Source organism: Eimeria necatrix, genomic scaffold (assembly GCF_000499385.1).
Source record: "Eimeria necatrix Houghton genomic scaffold, Enh_scaff204, whole genome shotgun sequence".
Taxonomy (NCBI): Eukaryota; Apicomplexa; class Conoidasida; order Eucoccidiorida; family Eimeriidae; genus Eimeria; species Eimeria necatrix.
The window spans coordinates 1-18,889 of NW_013652667.1; the positions used below are offsets into that span (position 1 = coordinate 1).

An 18,889-nucleotide genomic window follows, 5' to 3' on the forward strand; every position below is an offset into this window, starting at 1 on the left:
TCAGTTTGATGCGTTTTTATACGATACATATAGAATAAGTGGCCTTGGTGCATTTGAGACTGATTTTCTACGGCACACGTGTGCTCAATCATTACAAATACATCAGGAATGAAGTGCAGAATGCTAGCTCTCTTGTTGTTGAAGCTAGGTGCTTGCTATGCTGCGGAGCTCATGGACTACCCAACTCCTCAGTTCGCTAATCACTATGCGTTTAACAAAACGGAAGGCAGAAAAAGCCGAAAGTTGCGTGGTTGTCTAGTGTCAGAATTCTGGATAGGGAAGAACACAGTTTCTTCATGGAATAGACTACAATGGGCTAGTTGGAGAATGCTCCCTGCGAGTTCCTCCTCTACATGCTTTTTTCAAAGGAGCAGATTTTCTCTTTGGTACATAGTGTAGTTGTTCTATTACATGGTCATACGAATACAGATTAGTGGAGGATACTATTTGAAGTTAAATGAAATCATTTCGCGATCATTTCCTCCAGGGCATCTGAAGCACCTGTCTTCATCAGTATGTTGCTGCGCAGAGCAACTATATCTTCGCGTAGTCCTTCCTTTTCATGGGCATAGTCTCTTCACGTATTCAGGACCTCTTGGCATCCACACCAGAGTACCAAAAAGGCCCCATGAAGCGTCAGTCTCTGCGGTCGATTTCCCATAGCACACACGCCGATGTTAATCCCTATCACCGCATTTGCTGAGCCCTACTGCAGGAGTGCAGCAGCAGGCAGCCCAATCAGCGCCAATAAAGGCGTGCGATGTCAGGGCGTTTCTTGATGCTTAAACAAAGCAGTATACAGCTGTATCCACCGACCACTAAGCTGCCTCTCGTTTGATGGAGGTGTAGCAGAAAATATGGGGGAAAATAGATGTCAATAGAAGCGAGCGAGGTTGTACTGAAGTGGCGGTAAAGCCCTTGAAAGATGAATTCGGACAGTAGGCTTGGCCTCTTCAACGTCACGTGACAGCGGTTTTTTTCAATGACACCAAAACGACGGAAAGAGGCCAACGGCTCTCTTCGCTCTTGCCGCATCTGGTGCTGACGTTTTTGTACTGGCTGTTACTATCGCTGCTCCTTCCGCATCATCTCAAGGAGCTCGTGACGAAAAGGTACATTTGAGACTAGGGGCCGGAAAAGCCTCATCAAGACTGGCTAAGGAGGCGCACGTTGCTTCCACCGTTCCTACGGAATACAAAAAAATTAGTACCTGAGAAGTACGACCCCTCGATTACTTCGACTCGCTACGCATTGCCAGTGTGTGTTCTACAGAGCGTCAGCGTAGGTTTAACCCTTAGGCAAGCAACAAAGCATGAGATCACGAGGAGTTCAAAATGCTGCTTTTGACTTCTCAAGTCCCCTTAGTGCAACTTCGTTCGCAGCGCAGTATGCAGGGTTGCGTCATCTACAGAGCAAACGGTTTACTTCAGGTGCAGTTTTGCCACCTGACACTAAAACCACGATCTTCCCAGAAACCCTTCGAAGCTTCTAATCCCACAGCCCTCTGCCATCAGCATTGTAAGAAGAGCCGCTTATGCACAAGGCGCTTCATGGTGCCCTAGGCGAGACTCCTGTAGCATGTGCTGCGCTACGTTTGCAGCAACTACAGCGTCTTGCTGTTATTGAAGTATGTCAGCTGCTTTACAGCTCATGACTACCACAAAGATTTCGTTTTTACGTAGGATATACTTTACGCACATGCCTGCAACTGTATCGTACGTTCATCCTGGCATGTATGCAAGTCTTCACTATTATGCTTTGACATGGATTCACGGCATGTAACGCACATGAAAGGTACTCTACTGCCATAATTTGTAGCGCCACTTCTACATATACATATTTCATACTGTTCTTTCCAGTGTGATTAGGGCTAGCTTGAAGCCTCAGCGCACCTGTGTCATCTCGCTGTTCGGGTGTGAAGGCATCACGCGCTTTCGCTTGCTCTCGTTGTTCTGACTGCTGCCGAGTGAGGGGGAGCGTGGCCTGCTGAGTAAAGGGGATACTTGTGGAATGGGACAGACGGCCATGGAACGCGTTTGAACTCTGGTGGCGCTGCTGTTGCCTGCAGTAGCAGTTCATCGCTCATTCAAGTGCGATGATCTTGCTCACCAAACTTAATAAATGCAGCGGAGTATTCGAGCTTCAGAGCCCAGCACTGTCTTATGTGTTTCCCTTCAAATCACCAAGCTTAACGGCTAAAATCTTGCCGATCCAGTAAGTATATCAGTTGAGCCTCTTGGAAATGTGTATTTGAGTTAATCGCGTTTATTGCATGTTACCACCCTTACTCTGAAGAACAACGCCGGAGATTCCACAAACGTTCGTGAGCTGCCTCTGTCCTTTGTGTTAAAATTGCACTCGTCCTCGACAGCGACTGCAAGGCTTCGTGGAGGCTTCCTGAAATATCACAATCGAATGGGCATCAAAAAGTTATGAAACGTTGTTGCTGCGGCCGCTGCCGCTTTTCTTGGCTGCTGGCTTCTTCCACTGTACGCAACTTGCTAAGAACTTTCTCGCCGGCACGCAGTCCCGACCGAGTCGCCACGTTTTGCTGCAGCATTTATCACTGCTGTTCTTACTGCTTTTGTTGGCGGTACAGTCAATTACACGCTTTACCGCAAAATAAACTGACATCACCTCACCATCTGTGCGAAAGTACTGCTGCGTCAGGAACAGCTTTGAAGGTTGATTGCGCCCTCTTCTGGTTGGGGAGCCTTCTAATGATTGACGGAAGGGCTGGCAGCTTCTGCTGGTCTGGAAACTGCTGTGCTGATTGCAACCCATGAGAGCCTGTGTGCTACTTGTGGAACTGAAAAATTTGCGCAATTTATGTTCTGCTCCCAGGGCTCCAGCAGTAGAGCAGAGGCTGCTGTAGGGTAATAACGTGTGAGTGCTGTGTCGTACGTACAAATGGCCAGATTGTTGCTGAAGCCGCAGCAGTTCCAATCTGCTGCTCTCTACTTCTTTTACAAGAGTATTGATCACTTCCTGCTGCTCATGCTGCTTCTTCTCTGCCTGGCGCATCGAACACATCCCGAGTTAATCCACGTAGCCGTTAATTTCCTTTTAGTTTGCCACCGATTCAACTAAAAGTTTGCGAAACGTTATGTGTTATTTGAAGTGGTATATACCAATCAAGACTATGACAACGTCTGCTAAAAGCAAAGTCCCTGGCAACAAAATCGTTGCCACCATTACCGCCACCGGCAACACCCCATAGTGCTTAATTTGCAGTTTAAATTGCAACTTCATGATGATTGAGCAGCAATGGCTTTCCCAATGTACATCTTTTGCATGGCGATGAAGTTGATGAAGTGCTTCTTTGGCCTTGATGCCTTCTTGCTTCAAGGTGCGTGCTTCAGCAGCAGCAGCTGCTGCTGACTGGGCGTCTGCTGCTGCTGCTGCAGCACGTCCCTCCATAGCCAACCGCTGCGTTTCCATTTCTTCATAGCAGTGCCGCATTGCCCGCCGCTTCTCTTCAAGGGCTAAGGCAGTTTCTGTCAACTCTTGCCTGAGCGCGCAGACCCCATATGGGAAACCCCCAAATCACTAACTACTTGCAGTCCATTTTATGTTAATTGATCATACACCACAGTGCTATACCTTTCTTTTTGCAATTCGCTTTGCAGCTTGAGCAGATGCGCCTCAGCAGTCTGCAGATACTCGCGTCGCGCTTTGTGTTGTTTCTCCTGCAGCGCTGCGGCTCCCGCGAGGCGCCCCTCTCTTCTTTCTATTTCTCTTTCCCGCTGTTAATGAAAGTGAAAACAAGCGATGGTATACCTTGTGATCAATTCCTTATGTAAATATTTTATATAGTATAAGCTAGCTGTGGGGACCGCCTCTACATCCCTTTTTCCAAACTCTATCGCTGTATGCATTGGTGAAGCAGTTTCCTGGTTCTGCTTATTTAGGTTCCTAGGGTTCAGAGTGCATGCTTGCCTGTTCAAGTCCCAATTGCCGTGTGGCAGCTTCGTTCTCTGCCTGCAACTGCCGCTGAACCAGGGCTTGCAGTTGCTGCTCAAGGATTTCTTGCTGCTGCTGCAGCTGTTGTTGATGCTGCTGCTGCAGCTGCTGCTGCTGCTGCCTGCTTGCAAGCAGAGAACGGTGGAGGCTCTGGAGCTGAAGGGATTCTGCAGCAAGCCTGAGGCGCAGGGAGACACAGAAACCAGAAAGCAAGAAGTCCATTTACCAATTTGCCGTCAGCATTTGGTTTGAAAGCAATGAGCATTCGCATCAATCATTTGCATGGGTTCTTAATTATAGTGTGTTAATGATATCAACTACGCCCACCGGGCTGAAATCGTTTGTGTGCGGTGTTCTGTTTCCTCCCGCTGCTTAGCCGTTTCCTTGGCAAGCAGCAGCAGCGCTTGCTGCTGTTCTTGTAGCGCCTTCTGCTGTTCCTGCAGCGCTACAACGGCGTCCTCCATATTTACTGCTCCCCCGCAAGCCTGGTAAACGACAGGCAGCACACTTGCCACTGCAGCAGCAGGACGCGCTACATGCGCCACACCGAGTTGCTGCCGTTAACATGTTGTCATTGGAGCATCTGCCCTAGCTAAACGTAAGACGCCACATGGCTCCTTTGAACCGAAGCTGCAGGATCAGTAACGTTGGCATCAGCGGAGATTCCACTGCAGCGAAATCCTAGCTGAGCTCGAGCTGTAAGGACCTGCTCTGCTTACTCCACATGGTTTGTCCTTCCCAGCTTCTTTCTGTTGTTGCTGTTGCTGCTGTAATGACAGTAACAACCTTTTAAATTCCTGAGAATGGCGTCTTGACTCCACCACCAGCTCGTGCAGCTCATGCCATGCAGGACCATCCTGCAACACAGTTCGAGACCGCCCAGGTATACAGCGCATGCACTTATGCTTTGAACCTAAAAGCTTATGCTTCAAGCAGTGTGCGTTAGTTTTGCACCCCTAGCTGCAAAACCCCCCGCTAAATCTTTTGTCTTTTGGTTGGTTTTTGATATTTTGGTTTGTTTTCATTTCATTTCTTTAATGCTGAACCGTACTCTGTTTTGCTGTGCCTGATGCAACCTCGCTTGTGCTTGTCTCCTTTCGTCTTCGAGTTTTCTACTCCATTCATCTTGGATCGCTTTGAACCTGGCTGACCAGTGGTCTCTTTCAGCCTGCAGCGCCTGCTGCAACTGCTGCTGCAACAATTTTTGCTGCTCTTGTTGCTGCTGCTCCTGTGCTTGAAGCACAGATCCCCTCACTTCACCCAGAAGGCGTACGTCTTCTTCGTAGCGTGCCAGGGTCCTGGAAAAGTGAGAAAGAGCGGGAAATAAGCAAGAGCAGCAAACAGCAGCGACAAAAAAGAGCATGAAATTGCTACAGCTGGGCACAGCAGCTAAAATTATTATTGGGTTAAAGCAGCACCGACGAAAGTACAAACCACCGTGAGAGTAGCAACAGAAGAACTGCGCTGTAAAATTACAGCAAAGTAGGAATCAGGCAAAGCCGGCAATAAATTGAAGACACTAAACTTTTGCTGATTGAGCATAAGAGCCGCTCTGATGGTATTGCCAAATAAACAACCAAACAACTGTGAAGCAGCCGATAATCCAGAAAGCATTAGGACAGACTGATCAACTGTAGCTTGCAAGGTCTGATTTTTGTAAACCAGCTTTCGTCTTTCTGCTTCCCACGCTGCTTTTGCCGCTGCCACTTTCGCATCGTGCTGCGCCCGCAGTGCAGAAGCTTCCACCTGCTGCCGCCGTCGCAGTAGCAGCAGCTCATGCTTGAGCTTCTGTTGCTCAGCCCTGCGGCGTGAAGGAGTACTCAAGTCAAAGGCAGAAGCCCCAGAGTTACAAACGGCATTGTTTGCGTGCGAATGTTTAATGTCTTTTGCCCATATGATAGCGCACTGTGTAGAGTTACACGCATAAACAAACACAAAGGAGCCACAAAAAGACGGCGAGGAGGATGCATACGACGGTAAACACTGACAGTCACAAAAACAAGAGAGAAAAACGATACAGGGACAAATGTCCCACGAAAAAGATGGAAGGATTTGAATTTCAGGATCGGACAGACACATAGACAAACGTAAAGAGAGATGAATGCATAGCCAAAGATTTGATACAATCAGACAGAGCCATGAATGCAGAAGGGAGGCTCCGGGAGCTAGAGTGCTGGTGAATAAGAACATTGCTGTAACTTCGAAATGATTAAGATGTTATATTGCCCATTTCTGCCCACTCCAGCTGGGCGGTGCGAACGTTTGCCTCAGCCAAGCTCTGAAAGGAAAACGCATAAAAACAAAATGAAAAATGAGATGAAGTCAAAGGTGGTTGTTTTGCCATCGAACAAAACTAAAGTAGAAGCAAAAGCGAGAATCATTTTTCAAAGATAGAGGAACTCCAAATGAAGAAACTGCGTAGAAATAACAAATCACTGTTGTGTCGATTGCAACGTACTACATGAGGAAAAGCTGGTATGAGACAATTGGCAAGCAGTTATTTTCGTATTGGGAGGAGGATGAAAGCACTAAGTGTGTGCGCATTTTTAGTAAAAAATTACAGGTGCGCGCGCAGAAAAATCAATGTGGCTGACTTTAGCTAACCAGCAGAGGAAAGCAAAAAACATAAAACTGTAGGAGTGCGCGAAAATGGAGAAAGAAACTACGCCAGAAGCACACAGACAAAAACCAGCCGCTCCCAATACAAATAGGCAAAACAGTGGGATAATCATAACGAATAGAGCACACAAAAATCAGTACAAAAGGAATTTCACCAAATAAAATGGACTAAACGAAGCAGAGGCAGAAACCAAAATGACCCATCACTGCCTTACTTCAGCATTGTCCTGTCGAGCTTTTTGAAGGATCCCTTCTGCTGCTCCTGCGGGCTCTGCGGCAGTCGCGACTGCTGTTGCTGCTGTTGTTGCAGCTGCCGTTGCTGCAGGGGGTGTTGCTGCTCCTCTGCTGGCAGAATCTACTGCTCCCTCGGCTACCTTGTCGCTGGTAGTGGGACTGCTGTTGCTTGGGAGTTCTTGCAGCGTACCCCTGAGGCCTAGCAGGCCTTCAATGTCCCAGACAGCCCCTGCTGTCTGCATGTGACGAAGGAGCAGTAATTTTGGAGACAGATAGGTGGGCGAGACAGAGAGGGACAAATAAGTCGGCAGACGGCAGCAGAGGTGCATAAGCGAACAATTAGAGGCCAACGAAAGCAAAGGAAAAGGCAAATGCTCGAGTATTTGGGAAGCTGGTTGCTCCATGATGATGATTTTCATGCAATAGCTGCGGCCCCTGGCAGGTGTGATTGATACGGCATTGATTTTTGCTCTGCCCTTCGGGCTTTCATCTCTAGTTCTTAAAACTTGCACTTCTTACTGTCTCTGGTACTTTCAGCTCATTTGCCGTCTCTCGCCCTAAACAAATTCATGCACAAGATATTGACTACGAGCTAGCTATCTATTTAATAACCAGGTAGCTATGGAGCTCTCTAAGCATGGAGTCGCATGCAATAATTCCACCTGCAGTAACTTTCGCTCAACCTCTGGCCAGTCAGCCAGCAAGCGGTGAGCTTGCCGTCAGCATTGTTAGCCTCTTATGCAAGAGCCATATTGCAGCAGCACCACTGTGCTTCTTTGTGCTTCCAATTCAGAAGCTTAAGTGCTTATCAGCAAACCTAGGCGCTGCAACCTACGCCGTGGGAACGCACCCGCAGACTGAAGAGAGCTGTGAAGCGCATGCGGAGCTGGTCCGCTGATGGGCAGCAATTGGCTGGTCCTGCCGTTGCTCTGCTTGCTGCTGCTGTTGCTCTTGTTGCTGTTGATGACATCTTGAGGGGTCTGCTCTGATCTAGGCGTCCCGCTGCGGTAAAATTAAACAGATATCGGAGTGTAGTGAACGATGCACAGCTTAAGGGATAAGCCGAAGCACGAGCAATTGAAAGGACTCTAAAGCTATTAGTGTGAAAATGGCGATTTGTTGCGAGAAGGAGTTTGTTAGCAAGCTATTTGCTGCGAGAGCTATATTAGCTAGCTGGTAGGTTCCCGAAGAGCGAGCGTGCAGCCCGCACTGCTGCGGGGTACTGTCCTTGGAAAGAGTTTGTAGCAGCTCCTCAACGGAAAACTGCAAAAGCAAATACGACCAGCAGCAAAAGAAAATAAAATACAGCTGCAAGGACAACAGACAGCAATGGCGGCAACGCGCAGTCACCAAGCATTGCAGGGAACGGGCAGGAAGGGCAAGGCAATACGTAATGGCAGACAGCGGCGGCCGACACACACGCAATGACAAAATATTTTTCCTTATATTTTACCGCCTTTGCCTGACCTCAGCAGGATCCTTGGGAGAGCTGTAACTTCCTATCAGGAAATCACGGAGATGGCAAAGGAGAGAAGAAGACAAACAAATGAAGACAAGCACACAAACTGTCATAGTTTTTTTACTGCAGCTGAATACTTAATATTCACACCAAATGGGCCCTATGCTCTTCCTCACAGCGCTGATTGTTGCAACTATGTCGGATCATTAGTCCCTAAGTCGTAGAGCCTTAACTGTACGTCATAATAGCGTGGCTCCCTCACCGCGACCACTCAAAGATGCCTCCCACTTTTTGCCATCCCTGGAGCTGCTGGTCTGTTTCCAGGGGGATTCCTGAAACGGAGCAAGAAGAGGCCTTAGTTTTGAAGCATAAGTTAGGTCGAATGCTTCGAGCCCGTCGTACAGATTAGGTATTAGAAATGTATTGGAATAACCCAAGTTTAGGGGTCCAAGTGCTGCCTGCTGTTGCCTTAGTGGTTCTATGTTTATAAGCCCCAGGGTTTAGCCCGTATACCTGTGGAGCAACTCCAAGCGCGTCCAAAGAGTGGTGGAGGGACCCAACTGGGCGAGCAGAGCTGCTGCTCATGGTGAGCTGTGGGACCTTTTATAGGGCCCCGTCAAGACCCTTTGTGTAGTGCAGCCGAAATCACTTAGTATAGCCTCTTAAGCGCACACTAAGGGGGCCCTGGAGAGCCGGCTGAAGCGGAGCTCTCCCTAGCTTGCCGATCTTGCAAGCCTCGAGGAAACTCAAGTGGTCCTTTGGTGTATGTGCTGAGGGAAAGAGTGGCAATGGGAGTGGGTATTTGTGTAGATGTAGGACAGCATCTGGTGGTGTGCAGCGCTGGTTATTTGGTTGTATGTGTGTGCTTGCTGCTTTGTTTCACCGCTTTCTTCTCTTCTAAGATTAAAATGTAGCCTAAGTAATAAAATGTATATTTATTTAGTCAAAACACTTGCTATTTCGTACACCTGAATAGGAGAACACTAAAACCCTGGAGTGACATCACTTTGTTTCGGGGCTGCTGCCGACGGAGTGTCTCAGCTGTAACGTAAATCCTGAACAGTGCAGGCAAAACCACGAAGCCAAGCCCCTAAGTATAAAAACTAAGATTAAAGCTCTTTAAAATTAGCAAAGGACACGTTTAAAGGTAGTTTCAGTGTAAAATGACCCAAGAAAGCAGCAACGGGCGGAGCCCGACGAGCAGCGGGCCTTCCAGATGACCAGGCCCGAAGGCCGCCACACCGACAGACAAGAAGATAGAGATACACGCTGGCATCTTCCCAAGTTTTAGTTCCTTTATTTTTAGCCTTTGAATTCATTTTTTAATGTATCTGTTTTGCTGTGTTTGCTTGTCTTCTGCTTCTGGTCGAGTAGGGCTAGCGGCAGTCCACTTAAAGCAGGACGGCCGCGGGACCCGCGGCAGTCACATGGGCAAACGGTTTGCAGTCTACGCTCAGGTACTGATATTCAAAGACTGCATTCATGATTTTCCCTGCCCTCCAGCCGCCTGTGGTGCTGCGACACGACAAGAAGGCCTGTCCAGCGGGGCCTCCCTATAGGGCCTCAGGACTAGGGGCCCCCGTGCTGCGGCTAGCCAGAGGATACAGAGCCCAACCTGATGTAGCGGACTTGCAAGGCGCCTTTCCTTTGGGGCCATGCCCTTTCATGCTGCAGGGTCCGGTGGAACTGACCCCCTCCAACCGTGGGCAGCAACTCTTGCGCACGAAGGAGCAGCAGCACCACCAGGAACAGCACCAGCAGCAGCATGATCTATGTGCTATGCTTTCGCACTTTGACAACATAAGCCCATGCAGCAGAAAAGAAATCACAGCGCTGAGCCGCTGCGGTAGCAGAAAATATCGGCTGGTGCCAGCCCCAGCGGACAATAGCAGCAAAACGCAGATTCTATGCTTTCCTGGGAAGATTTCCGGCTGCATGCAAACTTCAAAGTCTGCCGTATTTACTTTCAGACCACATGGAGCGATAGGGGGGAATATGACGTCTGCAGCCCTTCCAGAAGCCCCAGCTGCAGCAGCAGCAGCAGATGCAGTTGCAGCAACAGCAACGGGCCAAGAGCTCAAAAGTAACTCTGGCTCCCCTTCTCCCCTAGCCGGGCAGCGAATCACTTTCTACGAAGATGTGCAGCTGCAGCAGCAGCCATATTCAATGCGCTGGACAATTATGCAGCGACAGCAACAACAAGAACAGCAGCAGCAGCAGCAGCAGCAGGAGCACCTAGCAGTTCAGGCGCCTAATCTCTGTCCAAAAGTCTCTGTGAAACAGCCAAAATTCTTGCAGGTTGGCTGCCACACATGGATGCAACAGCAGAGACAAGAACAGGAGCAGCTGCCAAAGCAAGAGCAGGAACAGCGACAGCAGCACTTGCGGCAAGAGCAGCAGCAACATGAGCAACCGCAGGAGCGGCAGAGGCAGGATCTGCAGAACATGTGCCAAGAACGCGAAGAGCCTCAGAAAGATCAGAATCAGGCAAAACAACAAGAGGATGAACAGCTCCAGCGAGAGCAGCAGCAGCAGCAACAGCAGCAAGAACAGCGGCACCACTCAGCCATGGACAAAGATATCAAGCAGCAACAGCTCCTGGCAGCAGAACTGCATGCTGTAGAACAGCAACTAGCGGATAAGGAGGCCCTCTTAGCGCTATTTGAGGGGGCATCAGAGCAGCAACAGCGGAGACAGTTGGCGCAGCAGTTACAGCAGCTGCAGCGGCAGCAGCAGCAGCATAACCAGCTGCTATTGCTTATAGAGCAACAAAAACAGGAACTGGCGAGGCAGCGAGAGCAGGTAGAGGCAAAACAGGGGGAAGCAGAGAAGAAATTGCTGCTACTGCAGCAGCAGCAGGAAGAGGTGAAGAAACAACAACAACAGCAGCAAGCAGCAGCGGAGGAGCAGCAGAAACAGCAGCAATGGTTCAAGCAGCAGCAGCAAGCCTTTCAGAAGGCTCAAGAGGAGTTTGCAGCTGAGCAGGCCCGGCAGCAGCAGCAGAAGCAGCAGCTGGCTGACCTCCACGCTCGCCTACAACGCCAAGAAGTGGAGTTGGCACAGAAGCAGCAGCAGCAACAGCAGCAGCAACAGCAGCTTTTGCAGCAGCAAGCCGACATGCAAGCCTCCCTCAGGGTTCAGGGAGTGCAGCTGCTGCACCAGCATCAAGCATTGCAGCGCCAGCTGCAGCAACAGCGCGAATTGCAGCAGCAAATTTTGGACCACCAGAGGCAGCAGCTCGAAGAGTCGCAAGAAGCACTACAGCAGCAGCAACTGCAGCAGCAGCAGCAGCTCGAACAGAAGCACCAGCAACATCTGCATCAGCTGCCCCAGCTTGCCAGGCCCACCCTTATACACCGCGTTGCCGAGGGAAGTATGGCGCCGAAGGTGCAGCAGGCGCAGCAGCAACAACAGCAGCAGCAGCGGCAGCAACAGCCACTGCAGGAAGATCTGCAGCAGTTGCAGCATCAAGAATACGAGGATCCCTTGTTGGCTCCGCGATGGTGCTGCTGTGGCTCTAGCAGCCCCATAGCACTCCCTACGGAAACCCAGCCCCCAGGGAACCATTTTGCTGCCCCTAGTGGCCCCCCTGAAACGGAGAGAGACTCAGCAAATTCCACCAGGCTCCCTTCAGCAGAGAGCACCAACAGAATGGGCGGCTCAGAAGAAACAAATGATACGAGACACATGGTAAAGGAAGGCTCCCTTAGTGGGGGCCGCCTGAGAGGCGGAGCCTCTAGGGGTTCCCCACAAAGGCAGTGGAAAGGGTCTAGAGCCCCTCAGGCCGGCAGCTCACAGCGACTGTCTGATGAGCGGCCACACCATAGTGGCGACAGAAAACAGTGCGGCCCCTCTGGCGATGCTGTTGCAATAGTAGGTGGTCTTGCTGCTGGCGCGGCTCAGGGTGCTGCACTTGTCCAGGGCGGCTCTGGAACTTCGGGTGTCTCTACGTGCCCGCCGCGTTTGCTGCGGTCTACAGAGTCGCAGCGCCTGCGCGAACAGTCTCTTAGAGAGCACCTAAGGGCTCTCAACCAATCTAAGAAACCTTTGAAGGCTACAATCGTAACGAAAAGGGAAAAGGACAAAGATGCAGACGCATACAGACCCTCGACACCCACACAACGCATAAGGACCAACCAACAAAAATTCTCCCACAAACCTTCACAGGAGCCGCTGCAAACGCTTCAACAGAGGCCCTCACAGTGGCTTTCACATGGTGTGGTGCAGCACGAGCAGCATTGTGGGCCCTCACAGGTAACAATGAAGGGTTGTCTTGACGAAGCGGCTTCGGCTGAGGCGACACACAGGTTACTCCGCTTGGGTGGCACTCTAAGACAGGAAGCTGCACAGGTCCGGGGCTTCGCACAAGATAGCGTGCATGAGCCGTTAAACGAAACCATAGAGGGGGCAGGAAAAAGTCCCTTTAGCTCTCGCGGAACCCGGGAGCAGCAACAGCAGCTGCAGCAATTGCTGCAGGAGCAGAGGCGGGAGATTAACTTGCTGCTTCTGGAAAAGCAACAGCTTGAAAGAGTAGCCGTAGGTGGAGGGAAGCCTCCAGGATATCCATGGACTTCAGGAGCCACAAGGAGGCGTCAAACCGTCCCCAGGGAACCATACGTGCAAAGTACAGCAGACTGCGGAGCAGCAATGGGTAAGACCTTGGCCATATCTGTGTTCCGTCACCCCCTTGCTTCTCGTATGTCCTGAACAACTTTGTGTCCTCTGCTTGTTTGCTCGCGAAGTTTACGTCAGGCAGATTCGTTATGCAGATGCTTGCACAAGATCCTACACACCTGTACATCTCTGTACGGTCTATATGAGAAACTTCCCAATATAAGCAGCTTCCATGAATATATACGAGGTATTCGCTTACGGCGGTATGAAGGCACAGTCACTTGCTATCTCTATGTCGTTTTTCAGGTGGGCCCCCTGGCTGTGTCTGCGGGGGAGACCACCCGCGGACTGCTTGGGGGCCTCTTGATGCTGCCTTGGCAGAGGTGCATAACAACAACGCGGGGTTTCAGCGTTGGACTAAAGTTAACGAAGGGGTCTACTTCTACGGAGACACACAGGTTGGTAGAAGGGCGCCGACATCCTAGTGACGTACTTCGTTAATTGCCATTGCATGCTTGCTACTATTTTCTTTTGTCTATTTGCCTTCTCGATATCTACTCCTGTCACTTTTTATTTTCTTCTTCCATGCCTCTAAATGGGGCGCCGATATTTCAGCGAGCAGCCCCAGCGGCAACAGCCGCTACGGCTTAGTGCCTGCCTTTTCGCCTTCTGCAGTTTCGGCTAACTGCATGAAGGCACGGCCCAAAGCGTGAGTTAACGCGGCACGTTGTCTTTTCAGGTCTCTTTAAGTTTCATCAATGGCCGCCTCATGGCACAGACTGATGGCGGGCCTCTCAGCTGGAACAAAGGGGCTCGCGGAGACATCCTGAAGTTCATACGGGCCTCAGATGAGCGACTGTGTAAGGCACAAGCCAAGTCCTAAGCTTTGAGCCCTCGAAGAAGCAGCGGCAGTACTGAAGGCAAATCATATACTTGGTGGTATTGTCCTTGTAGCTGTGGATTAAATGAATTCTTGGAAAGGCCGAGGACACACACCACCCTGAACTCTCAGCATAGTCTACACAAGCTTGGAATTTTTTATTCTAAGGTTCGTTGCATACTTGGATCCAAATGAGCCCCGCACAGTCAGTGGGGGTCTGTTCTTATCGCACTGCATACACAAGAGTCAACCCGAATTCCAACAGCCAACGACCCCAAGCACTCCGTCAAGGGCCGCTTGGAAATCAACTACAAAACAAAGTGGCAGCGGGGCATCTCCTGAATGAACCCCCAGGCTCGAAATGACAGGTGAAGGGAGCCCTTTTGGGGAGCGTCAGGGGAGCAACGGCTCTTAAGCCGGTGCCCTAGCGAAGCCCATCCTAGATCCCTCCAAGCCTTGGCACCGAAGGAGACCTCTGTAGGCACCCTCGTAGGGGGCCTCAAGTAGCACCTGTGAAACCACAGAACACCTCCTTGCGGGCCCCTAGGGGAGCGCTCCCAATAAAGGGGTTGAGAGAGAGCAATGCGAGACGTTGCTCTATCGGTCGAAACGTTTGCTGCAGCAGCAGTGGATGAGTTGCTGCCAACTGTAACAGCAGCAGCACATCCGCCTCAAGTACTTTCTGAAGAGCAGCAGCGACCTGCAAGAGCGGTGCAAGCTGTTCCGTGAGAAGCGGGCTACCCTGTTGCTGCTTTGCCTGCTGTTGCTGCTGCTGCTGCCTGCTGTTGTCTGAACCATTTGGGGCCCCGTCTTGCGCTAAGAGACAAGCCAGCTCGTCCGTTGCAAAAGCAGTATCCGAAGATCCTTCCGCCTCCGGTCTCAGCTGCTGACGCTGTACGTGCAGCAGCAACGTGGCCTTCACCTGGGTGCAGACATGCTGCAGCAGTCTGCAGCAAAGAGGCCCCACGCGCTGCGCTGCTGCTCTGCTTGTGCTGTTTCCAGCCACAACAGCTGCTGCTTCGGGAGTACTGATGCACGGTGCTGCAGCCAATGCTGCAGCCAGCACGGCTCGTAGCACGCTATCTATCAAGCAGTCTGCTGCCAGACCGACTACCTCCGCGTACACCTGCAGCAGCAGCAATAGCAGTAGCAGCAGTAGACGGCGTGGCAAATCATCACGACTCTGACAGCATGCGACCTCTAGTTTGTGGCACCGCTGCCTGTTTTGCTGCAGCAAAAAGAAGGCTTTGGCTACCGGTGTGCAGCCTTGCTGCAGGACCTAAGTTTATGACTTGACCATAAGAAGGTACACAAGCAGTTTCGACGGACTAAGACAAACCTACATCTCAGAACTAATAGTGTTTATGGAAAAACGGCTAGCAGCCACAGCTGGATGGTCGTCGAGTGGAAGAAACACACGTGGATCCTCAGAGAAAGGCAGAGATAGGATGAGGGGTTTAGCAGAAGTAGGGTTTCGGATTTATGACGCACCTGAATAGGTAGCACCCGCAGGAGCTCCAGCGCTGCAGAGTGAAGTTGCCGGGTGAGAACCCCCGCAGCAGCTTCCATATGAATTTCAAGGCTGCTGCTGCTGCCACTGCTGGTAGCTGCTGCTGTCAGAAGCTCGTGCAGCTCTCTTGAAGCTTGCTGCAACTCCTGCTGCAGCCCCTTCACCATGACGAGATACGTCTCCTCTTGCTGCCGTTTCAGCGCCACGCTGATCTCCGCCAGCTGCTGCCGAAAGGGCGCCTCATTGTGCTGCTGCACTGCTGGTGTTGCAGTTGCCGCAGCAGCAGCGCCTCCCGCTGCTTGAGCTACTCTGCTTGTAGGCGCTGCAGCAACTAATGCATCAAAGTCAAATAAAGGTAGGCAGTCGTCCAAAAGGGAAAATGCGCGGCGTGCTGCGGCAGCAGGACAGTCGCAGCACTTGATGCTGCTGCTGCTGCATCTGCAGCGGCTGTGTGCCCCGCCGCCTTTTTCTGCGGCCAAAGCAGCAAACAGCAGCGGCATCCTCAGCAGCCAACGCGAAATTACCTCAGTGTCTGTCCACCTCAATGCGAGGGCACCTACATTAACCGTTGTTGCTGCAGGTGCTGCAGTCTCTGTCGCCGCCGGGCTAGTTACAGGTCCCAGGGACCTCAGCAGGCAAAACAGGTCGCTAATTGAGAGGATAGCAGCAACCTCAGCACGTGCTGCAACGCGGCTGCAGCAGCAGCTGCTGCTGGTGCAGCAGCCACCGGGACGGCCTTTGTTACTGCTGCACCAACAGGGCACCGCGCTGGATTTGCTGTTGCAGCTGCAACGCGCTGCAGCAGCTGCTGCTGCCCGGAGCAGGCCGTGCAGCTGCTGCAGCAGCAGCCAACTCTGGCGGGTGATTCTCAGAGGGGCCAGCTGCACTAGGGAAGCATCTGTCTCCTCGGCAATGCACTGCAGCAGTTGCAAGCGCTGCTGCTTCTGCTCTTGCTGCTGCGGTCCCGCAGCTGAATGCAACAGCAGCAGGCCACGGAGGCTGCCGGGGATGTTGTTTTCTGTGGCCAGAACTGTGCCCTGCTCAGCACCAGCAAGCCCTGCGGTTGCTGCCTGCTGCAGCAGATGCCGTGCTCCTTCAAGCAGTTCGATGCTGCGCTGTATGTACACATCGAGCAGCCACTTTGCTGCCATTCGAGCTGCCCGTCTATTGGGCTGCTGCTGCTGCAGTCCATGCAGCACTAGGAGCTGCTCCATCTGCACAATCCCAGCAGCAGAAGCCGCACTGGCGAGAAATGGTAAAACAGCTCTTTCTGCTCCTCCGGGGGCTGCCGCTGCTGCTGTTGCTCCCATGTGCAGCCGCAGGGGCTCCTGCTGATCACTGGAAGTCTCCAAGAGCAGCTGCAGCAGCGGCTGCTCCAGATCCTTCCAGATCAGCGCGGCCCAAGTGCGCATGCACTCCTGCTGCTTATCTGCTGCGTGGTCCCACACAAACTGCAGCAGGGACTCCAGCACTGGAAGCAGCCCCTGTGGTGTTTTTTCAGCAACTTCCTTTGCTTCTGCTTCTGCTGCTGCAGTGTCCTCCGCAGCAGCAGCAACCCAGCCCCAAGTCACAGACGATGCCCCGTGGCTCCCTCTTTCATCTCGAGAAGCTCCAAAAATTAGCTTCTTTTTGCTGCCTTTGGCCGCAGCAACAACAGCAAACAAAGGCTGAAGCGTGCTGCTGCTAATGCTCTGTGTGAGTCTATATAGGCGGCGGCGCAGCAGGCCCAGATGCCCTAAGGCTTCCCATACATCTCTCAAACGCAACACCGCTTCTGCTGCTGTTGCTGCTGTACCATTTCTTTCTGCTGCTGCTGCTGCTGCTGCATTCGCGCCATCTCGGGCCGCAGAGTCGTTAGCTGCAGCAGCCGCTGCTACGTCACTTGCTGCTTCCGCACCGGTACAGCTGCTGCTGCAGCTGTCCATGGTGCCATTGCTGCGCAAGAGGGGAGTGACCGTGAGCTGCTGCCGAGACACCTCTATGTGCTGCTGCAGGCGCAGGTCTAGGGCCTTGACCAGGTGTATGTACACCTCAGCGAACTGCTGCTGCAGCTGAGAGATGGCCGGCGGCCGCTGGGGTCCCTGTGTGGCAGCCAGCAGCGGCAGCAGCAGCCTCAGTGCGCACTGCTGCAGCGCAGCAGCAGCTGCGAGCAGTTGATGCTGCTGCAGAAGCTCTAGACAGGCTGCTAGCTGCTGCTGCACCCGCTGTACCTGCAGAAGGCACGTCTCTGCTTCGTGTATTACCCCTAGCTGCTGCTGCAGCCGCAGTTGCTGCTGCTCCCGCCGCTGCAGTCGGAACGCGAGGGACTCTTTCTTGGGGCCTTTCCCCATGAGCTGCTGCTGAAACAGCAGCAGCCTAGTGCACAGCGTTTGCGACTGTTGTTGCTGCTGCTGCAGAGACACCTGAAAGCCGCGCACGCGCTCCTCGCCCTGCTGCAGCAGCTGCAGCACTTGCTGCTTCGCCTGAGCCTCCGCTGCCCACACATCCTGCAAAAGCTGCTGCAATTGTTCCAGAGAAACTGTAGCTGGCAACACTTCTGCTGCTGGTGACCCTGCTGCTGGGGACGATCCCGTTGCAGCAGCAACGCCATAGTCTATGGGCAGCAGCGGCCCTTCAGGCGCATGCATCATTGTGCTGCAGGCTCAGCTGCTTCCAGAGCAGCGACAACTTTGCAAGAAATGCTGCTGCGGCCAGCGGAACAGCTGCACAAGCAGCTGCCGCTGCCGTTGTTGCTGCTGTGCCCTGGGCTGGGGGCCAGCTCTTGCGGCTGCTGCTGCCGGCGGCTACGAGCAGCAGGCCCTTAGCATAATGTTCAGCAGGTTTTGCACACCGCACTTAAGTCCCGAGCAGCAATGCGGCGCCTGCTGATGCGTCTCCCCAGCGGGAGCAGCCTAAGCAGCCTCAGCAGTTGCAGTAAGACTTATGGCAGTTATAACGCGTACAGGAGAAGTATTTAGTACGGGAGCAAAAACTGCACAAAGACAGTCAGCAGCAGCGAGCTGTTCTGCAGCGCTGAGCTGAAATGTCAGCGGCATCTGCGGCAGTTGCTGCTGCTGCAGTTGCTGCTGCTGCTGCCGCAGCCGACACTGCTCGGGGTCCCGCTGCCGCTGAAGCGCAGGAGCAGCAGCAGCTTCAACCACATCAGCAACAACAGTAACTTGGCTTTAATTGCGTTTTCAAGGGAGCGTTTAGGGCCTTCTAGGGCTCTGGGAAATAGGCCACAACCGCTGGCTGAGGGGCCGCTGGTTGAGGCGTGGCCTGTGTCGAGCAGCAGCAGCTGCAGCAGCAGCACCAGCAGATGCAACCGCAACATCAAAAGCTCCAGCAACATTGCAAGAGCTTCCGTATGGGCTCTGATTTAGCTGCAACACTAGAAGGAATAGACTCAACTGGCAACTCAACTGGCAGCAGCAGCAGCAGTCCGTTCTCCCCACGACCTTGGGGTCTTAGCAGATTGAGGTCAAAAGGTCACCGTGCTGCTGCTGCAGTGGCTCGTTACAGTGCTCACAGCCTGTGGCATTGTTCCTCTGGCTGCTGCAGCAGGCTACAGCAGCGATCCGTGCTGGGGACAGCGGGAAGCACCTACAGACATTTTTCACGTACAGCAGCG

General features: G+C 52.3%; 5 protein-coding genes across 5 annotated transcripts; 1 reads left to right on the forward strand and 4 right to left on the reverse strand.

The window, feature by feature from the left end:
• Window positions 1-3,111: 3,111 nt before the first annotated feature.
• ENH_00027570 (hypothetical protein) lies at window positions 3,112-4,427 on the reverse strand (the record flags this gene model as incomplete). Its single annotated transcript, XM_013579936.1, has 2 exons — window positions 3,112-3,511; window positions 4,291-4,427. 2 exons carry the CDS (start codon window positions 4,425-4,427, stop codon window positions 3,112-3,114), a joined length of 537 nt encoding a protein of 178 aa, XP_013435390.1.
• Window positions 4,428-4,984: 557 nt separating this feature from the next.
• ENH_00027580 (hypothetical protein, conserved) lies at window positions 4,985-7,058 on the reverse strand (the record flags this gene model as incomplete). The annotated part of the gene is made up of 3 exons (XM_013579937.1): window positions 4,985-5,261; window positions 5,588-5,868; window positions 6,798-7,058. 3 exons carry the CDS (start codon window positions 7,056-7,058, stop codon window positions 4,985-4,987), a joined length of 819 nt encoding a protein of 272 aa, XP_013435391.1.
• Window positions 7,059-9,757: 2,699 nt separating this feature from the next.
• On the forward strand, window positions 9,758-13,374 carry ENH_00027590 (hypothetical protein, conserved; the record flags this gene model as incomplete). The annotated part of the gene is made up of 2 exons (XM_013579938.1): window positions 9,758-12,926; window positions 13,196-13,374. The coding sequence occupies 2 exons, from the start codon at window positions 9,758-9,760 to the stop codon at window positions 13,372-13,374; spliced, it is 3,348 nt and encodes a 1,115-aa protein (XP_013435392.1).
• An 894-nt stretch (window positions 13,375-14,268) lies between these two features.
• On the reverse strand, window positions 14,269-17,906 carry ENH_00027600 (hypothetical protein, conserved; the record flags this gene model as incomplete). Its single annotated transcript, XM_013579939.1, has 2 exons — window positions 14,269-14,895; window positions 15,261-17,906. 2 exons carry the CDS (start codon window positions 17,904-17,906, stop codon window positions 14,269-14,271), a joined length of 3,273 nt encoding a protein of 1,090 aa, XP_013435393.1.
• A 264-nt stretch (window positions 17,907-18,170) lies between these two features.
• Window positions 18,171-18,799, reverse strand: ENH_00027610 (hypothetical protein; the record flags this gene model as incomplete). Its single annotated transcript, XM_013579940.1, has 2 exons — window positions 18,171-18,386; window positions 18,788-18,799. 2 exons carry the CDS (start codon window positions 18,797-18,799, stop codon window positions 18,171-18,173), a joined length of 228 nt encoding a protein of 75 aa, XP_013435394.1.
• Between the last annotated feature and the right edge of the window lie 90 nt (window positions 18,800-18,889).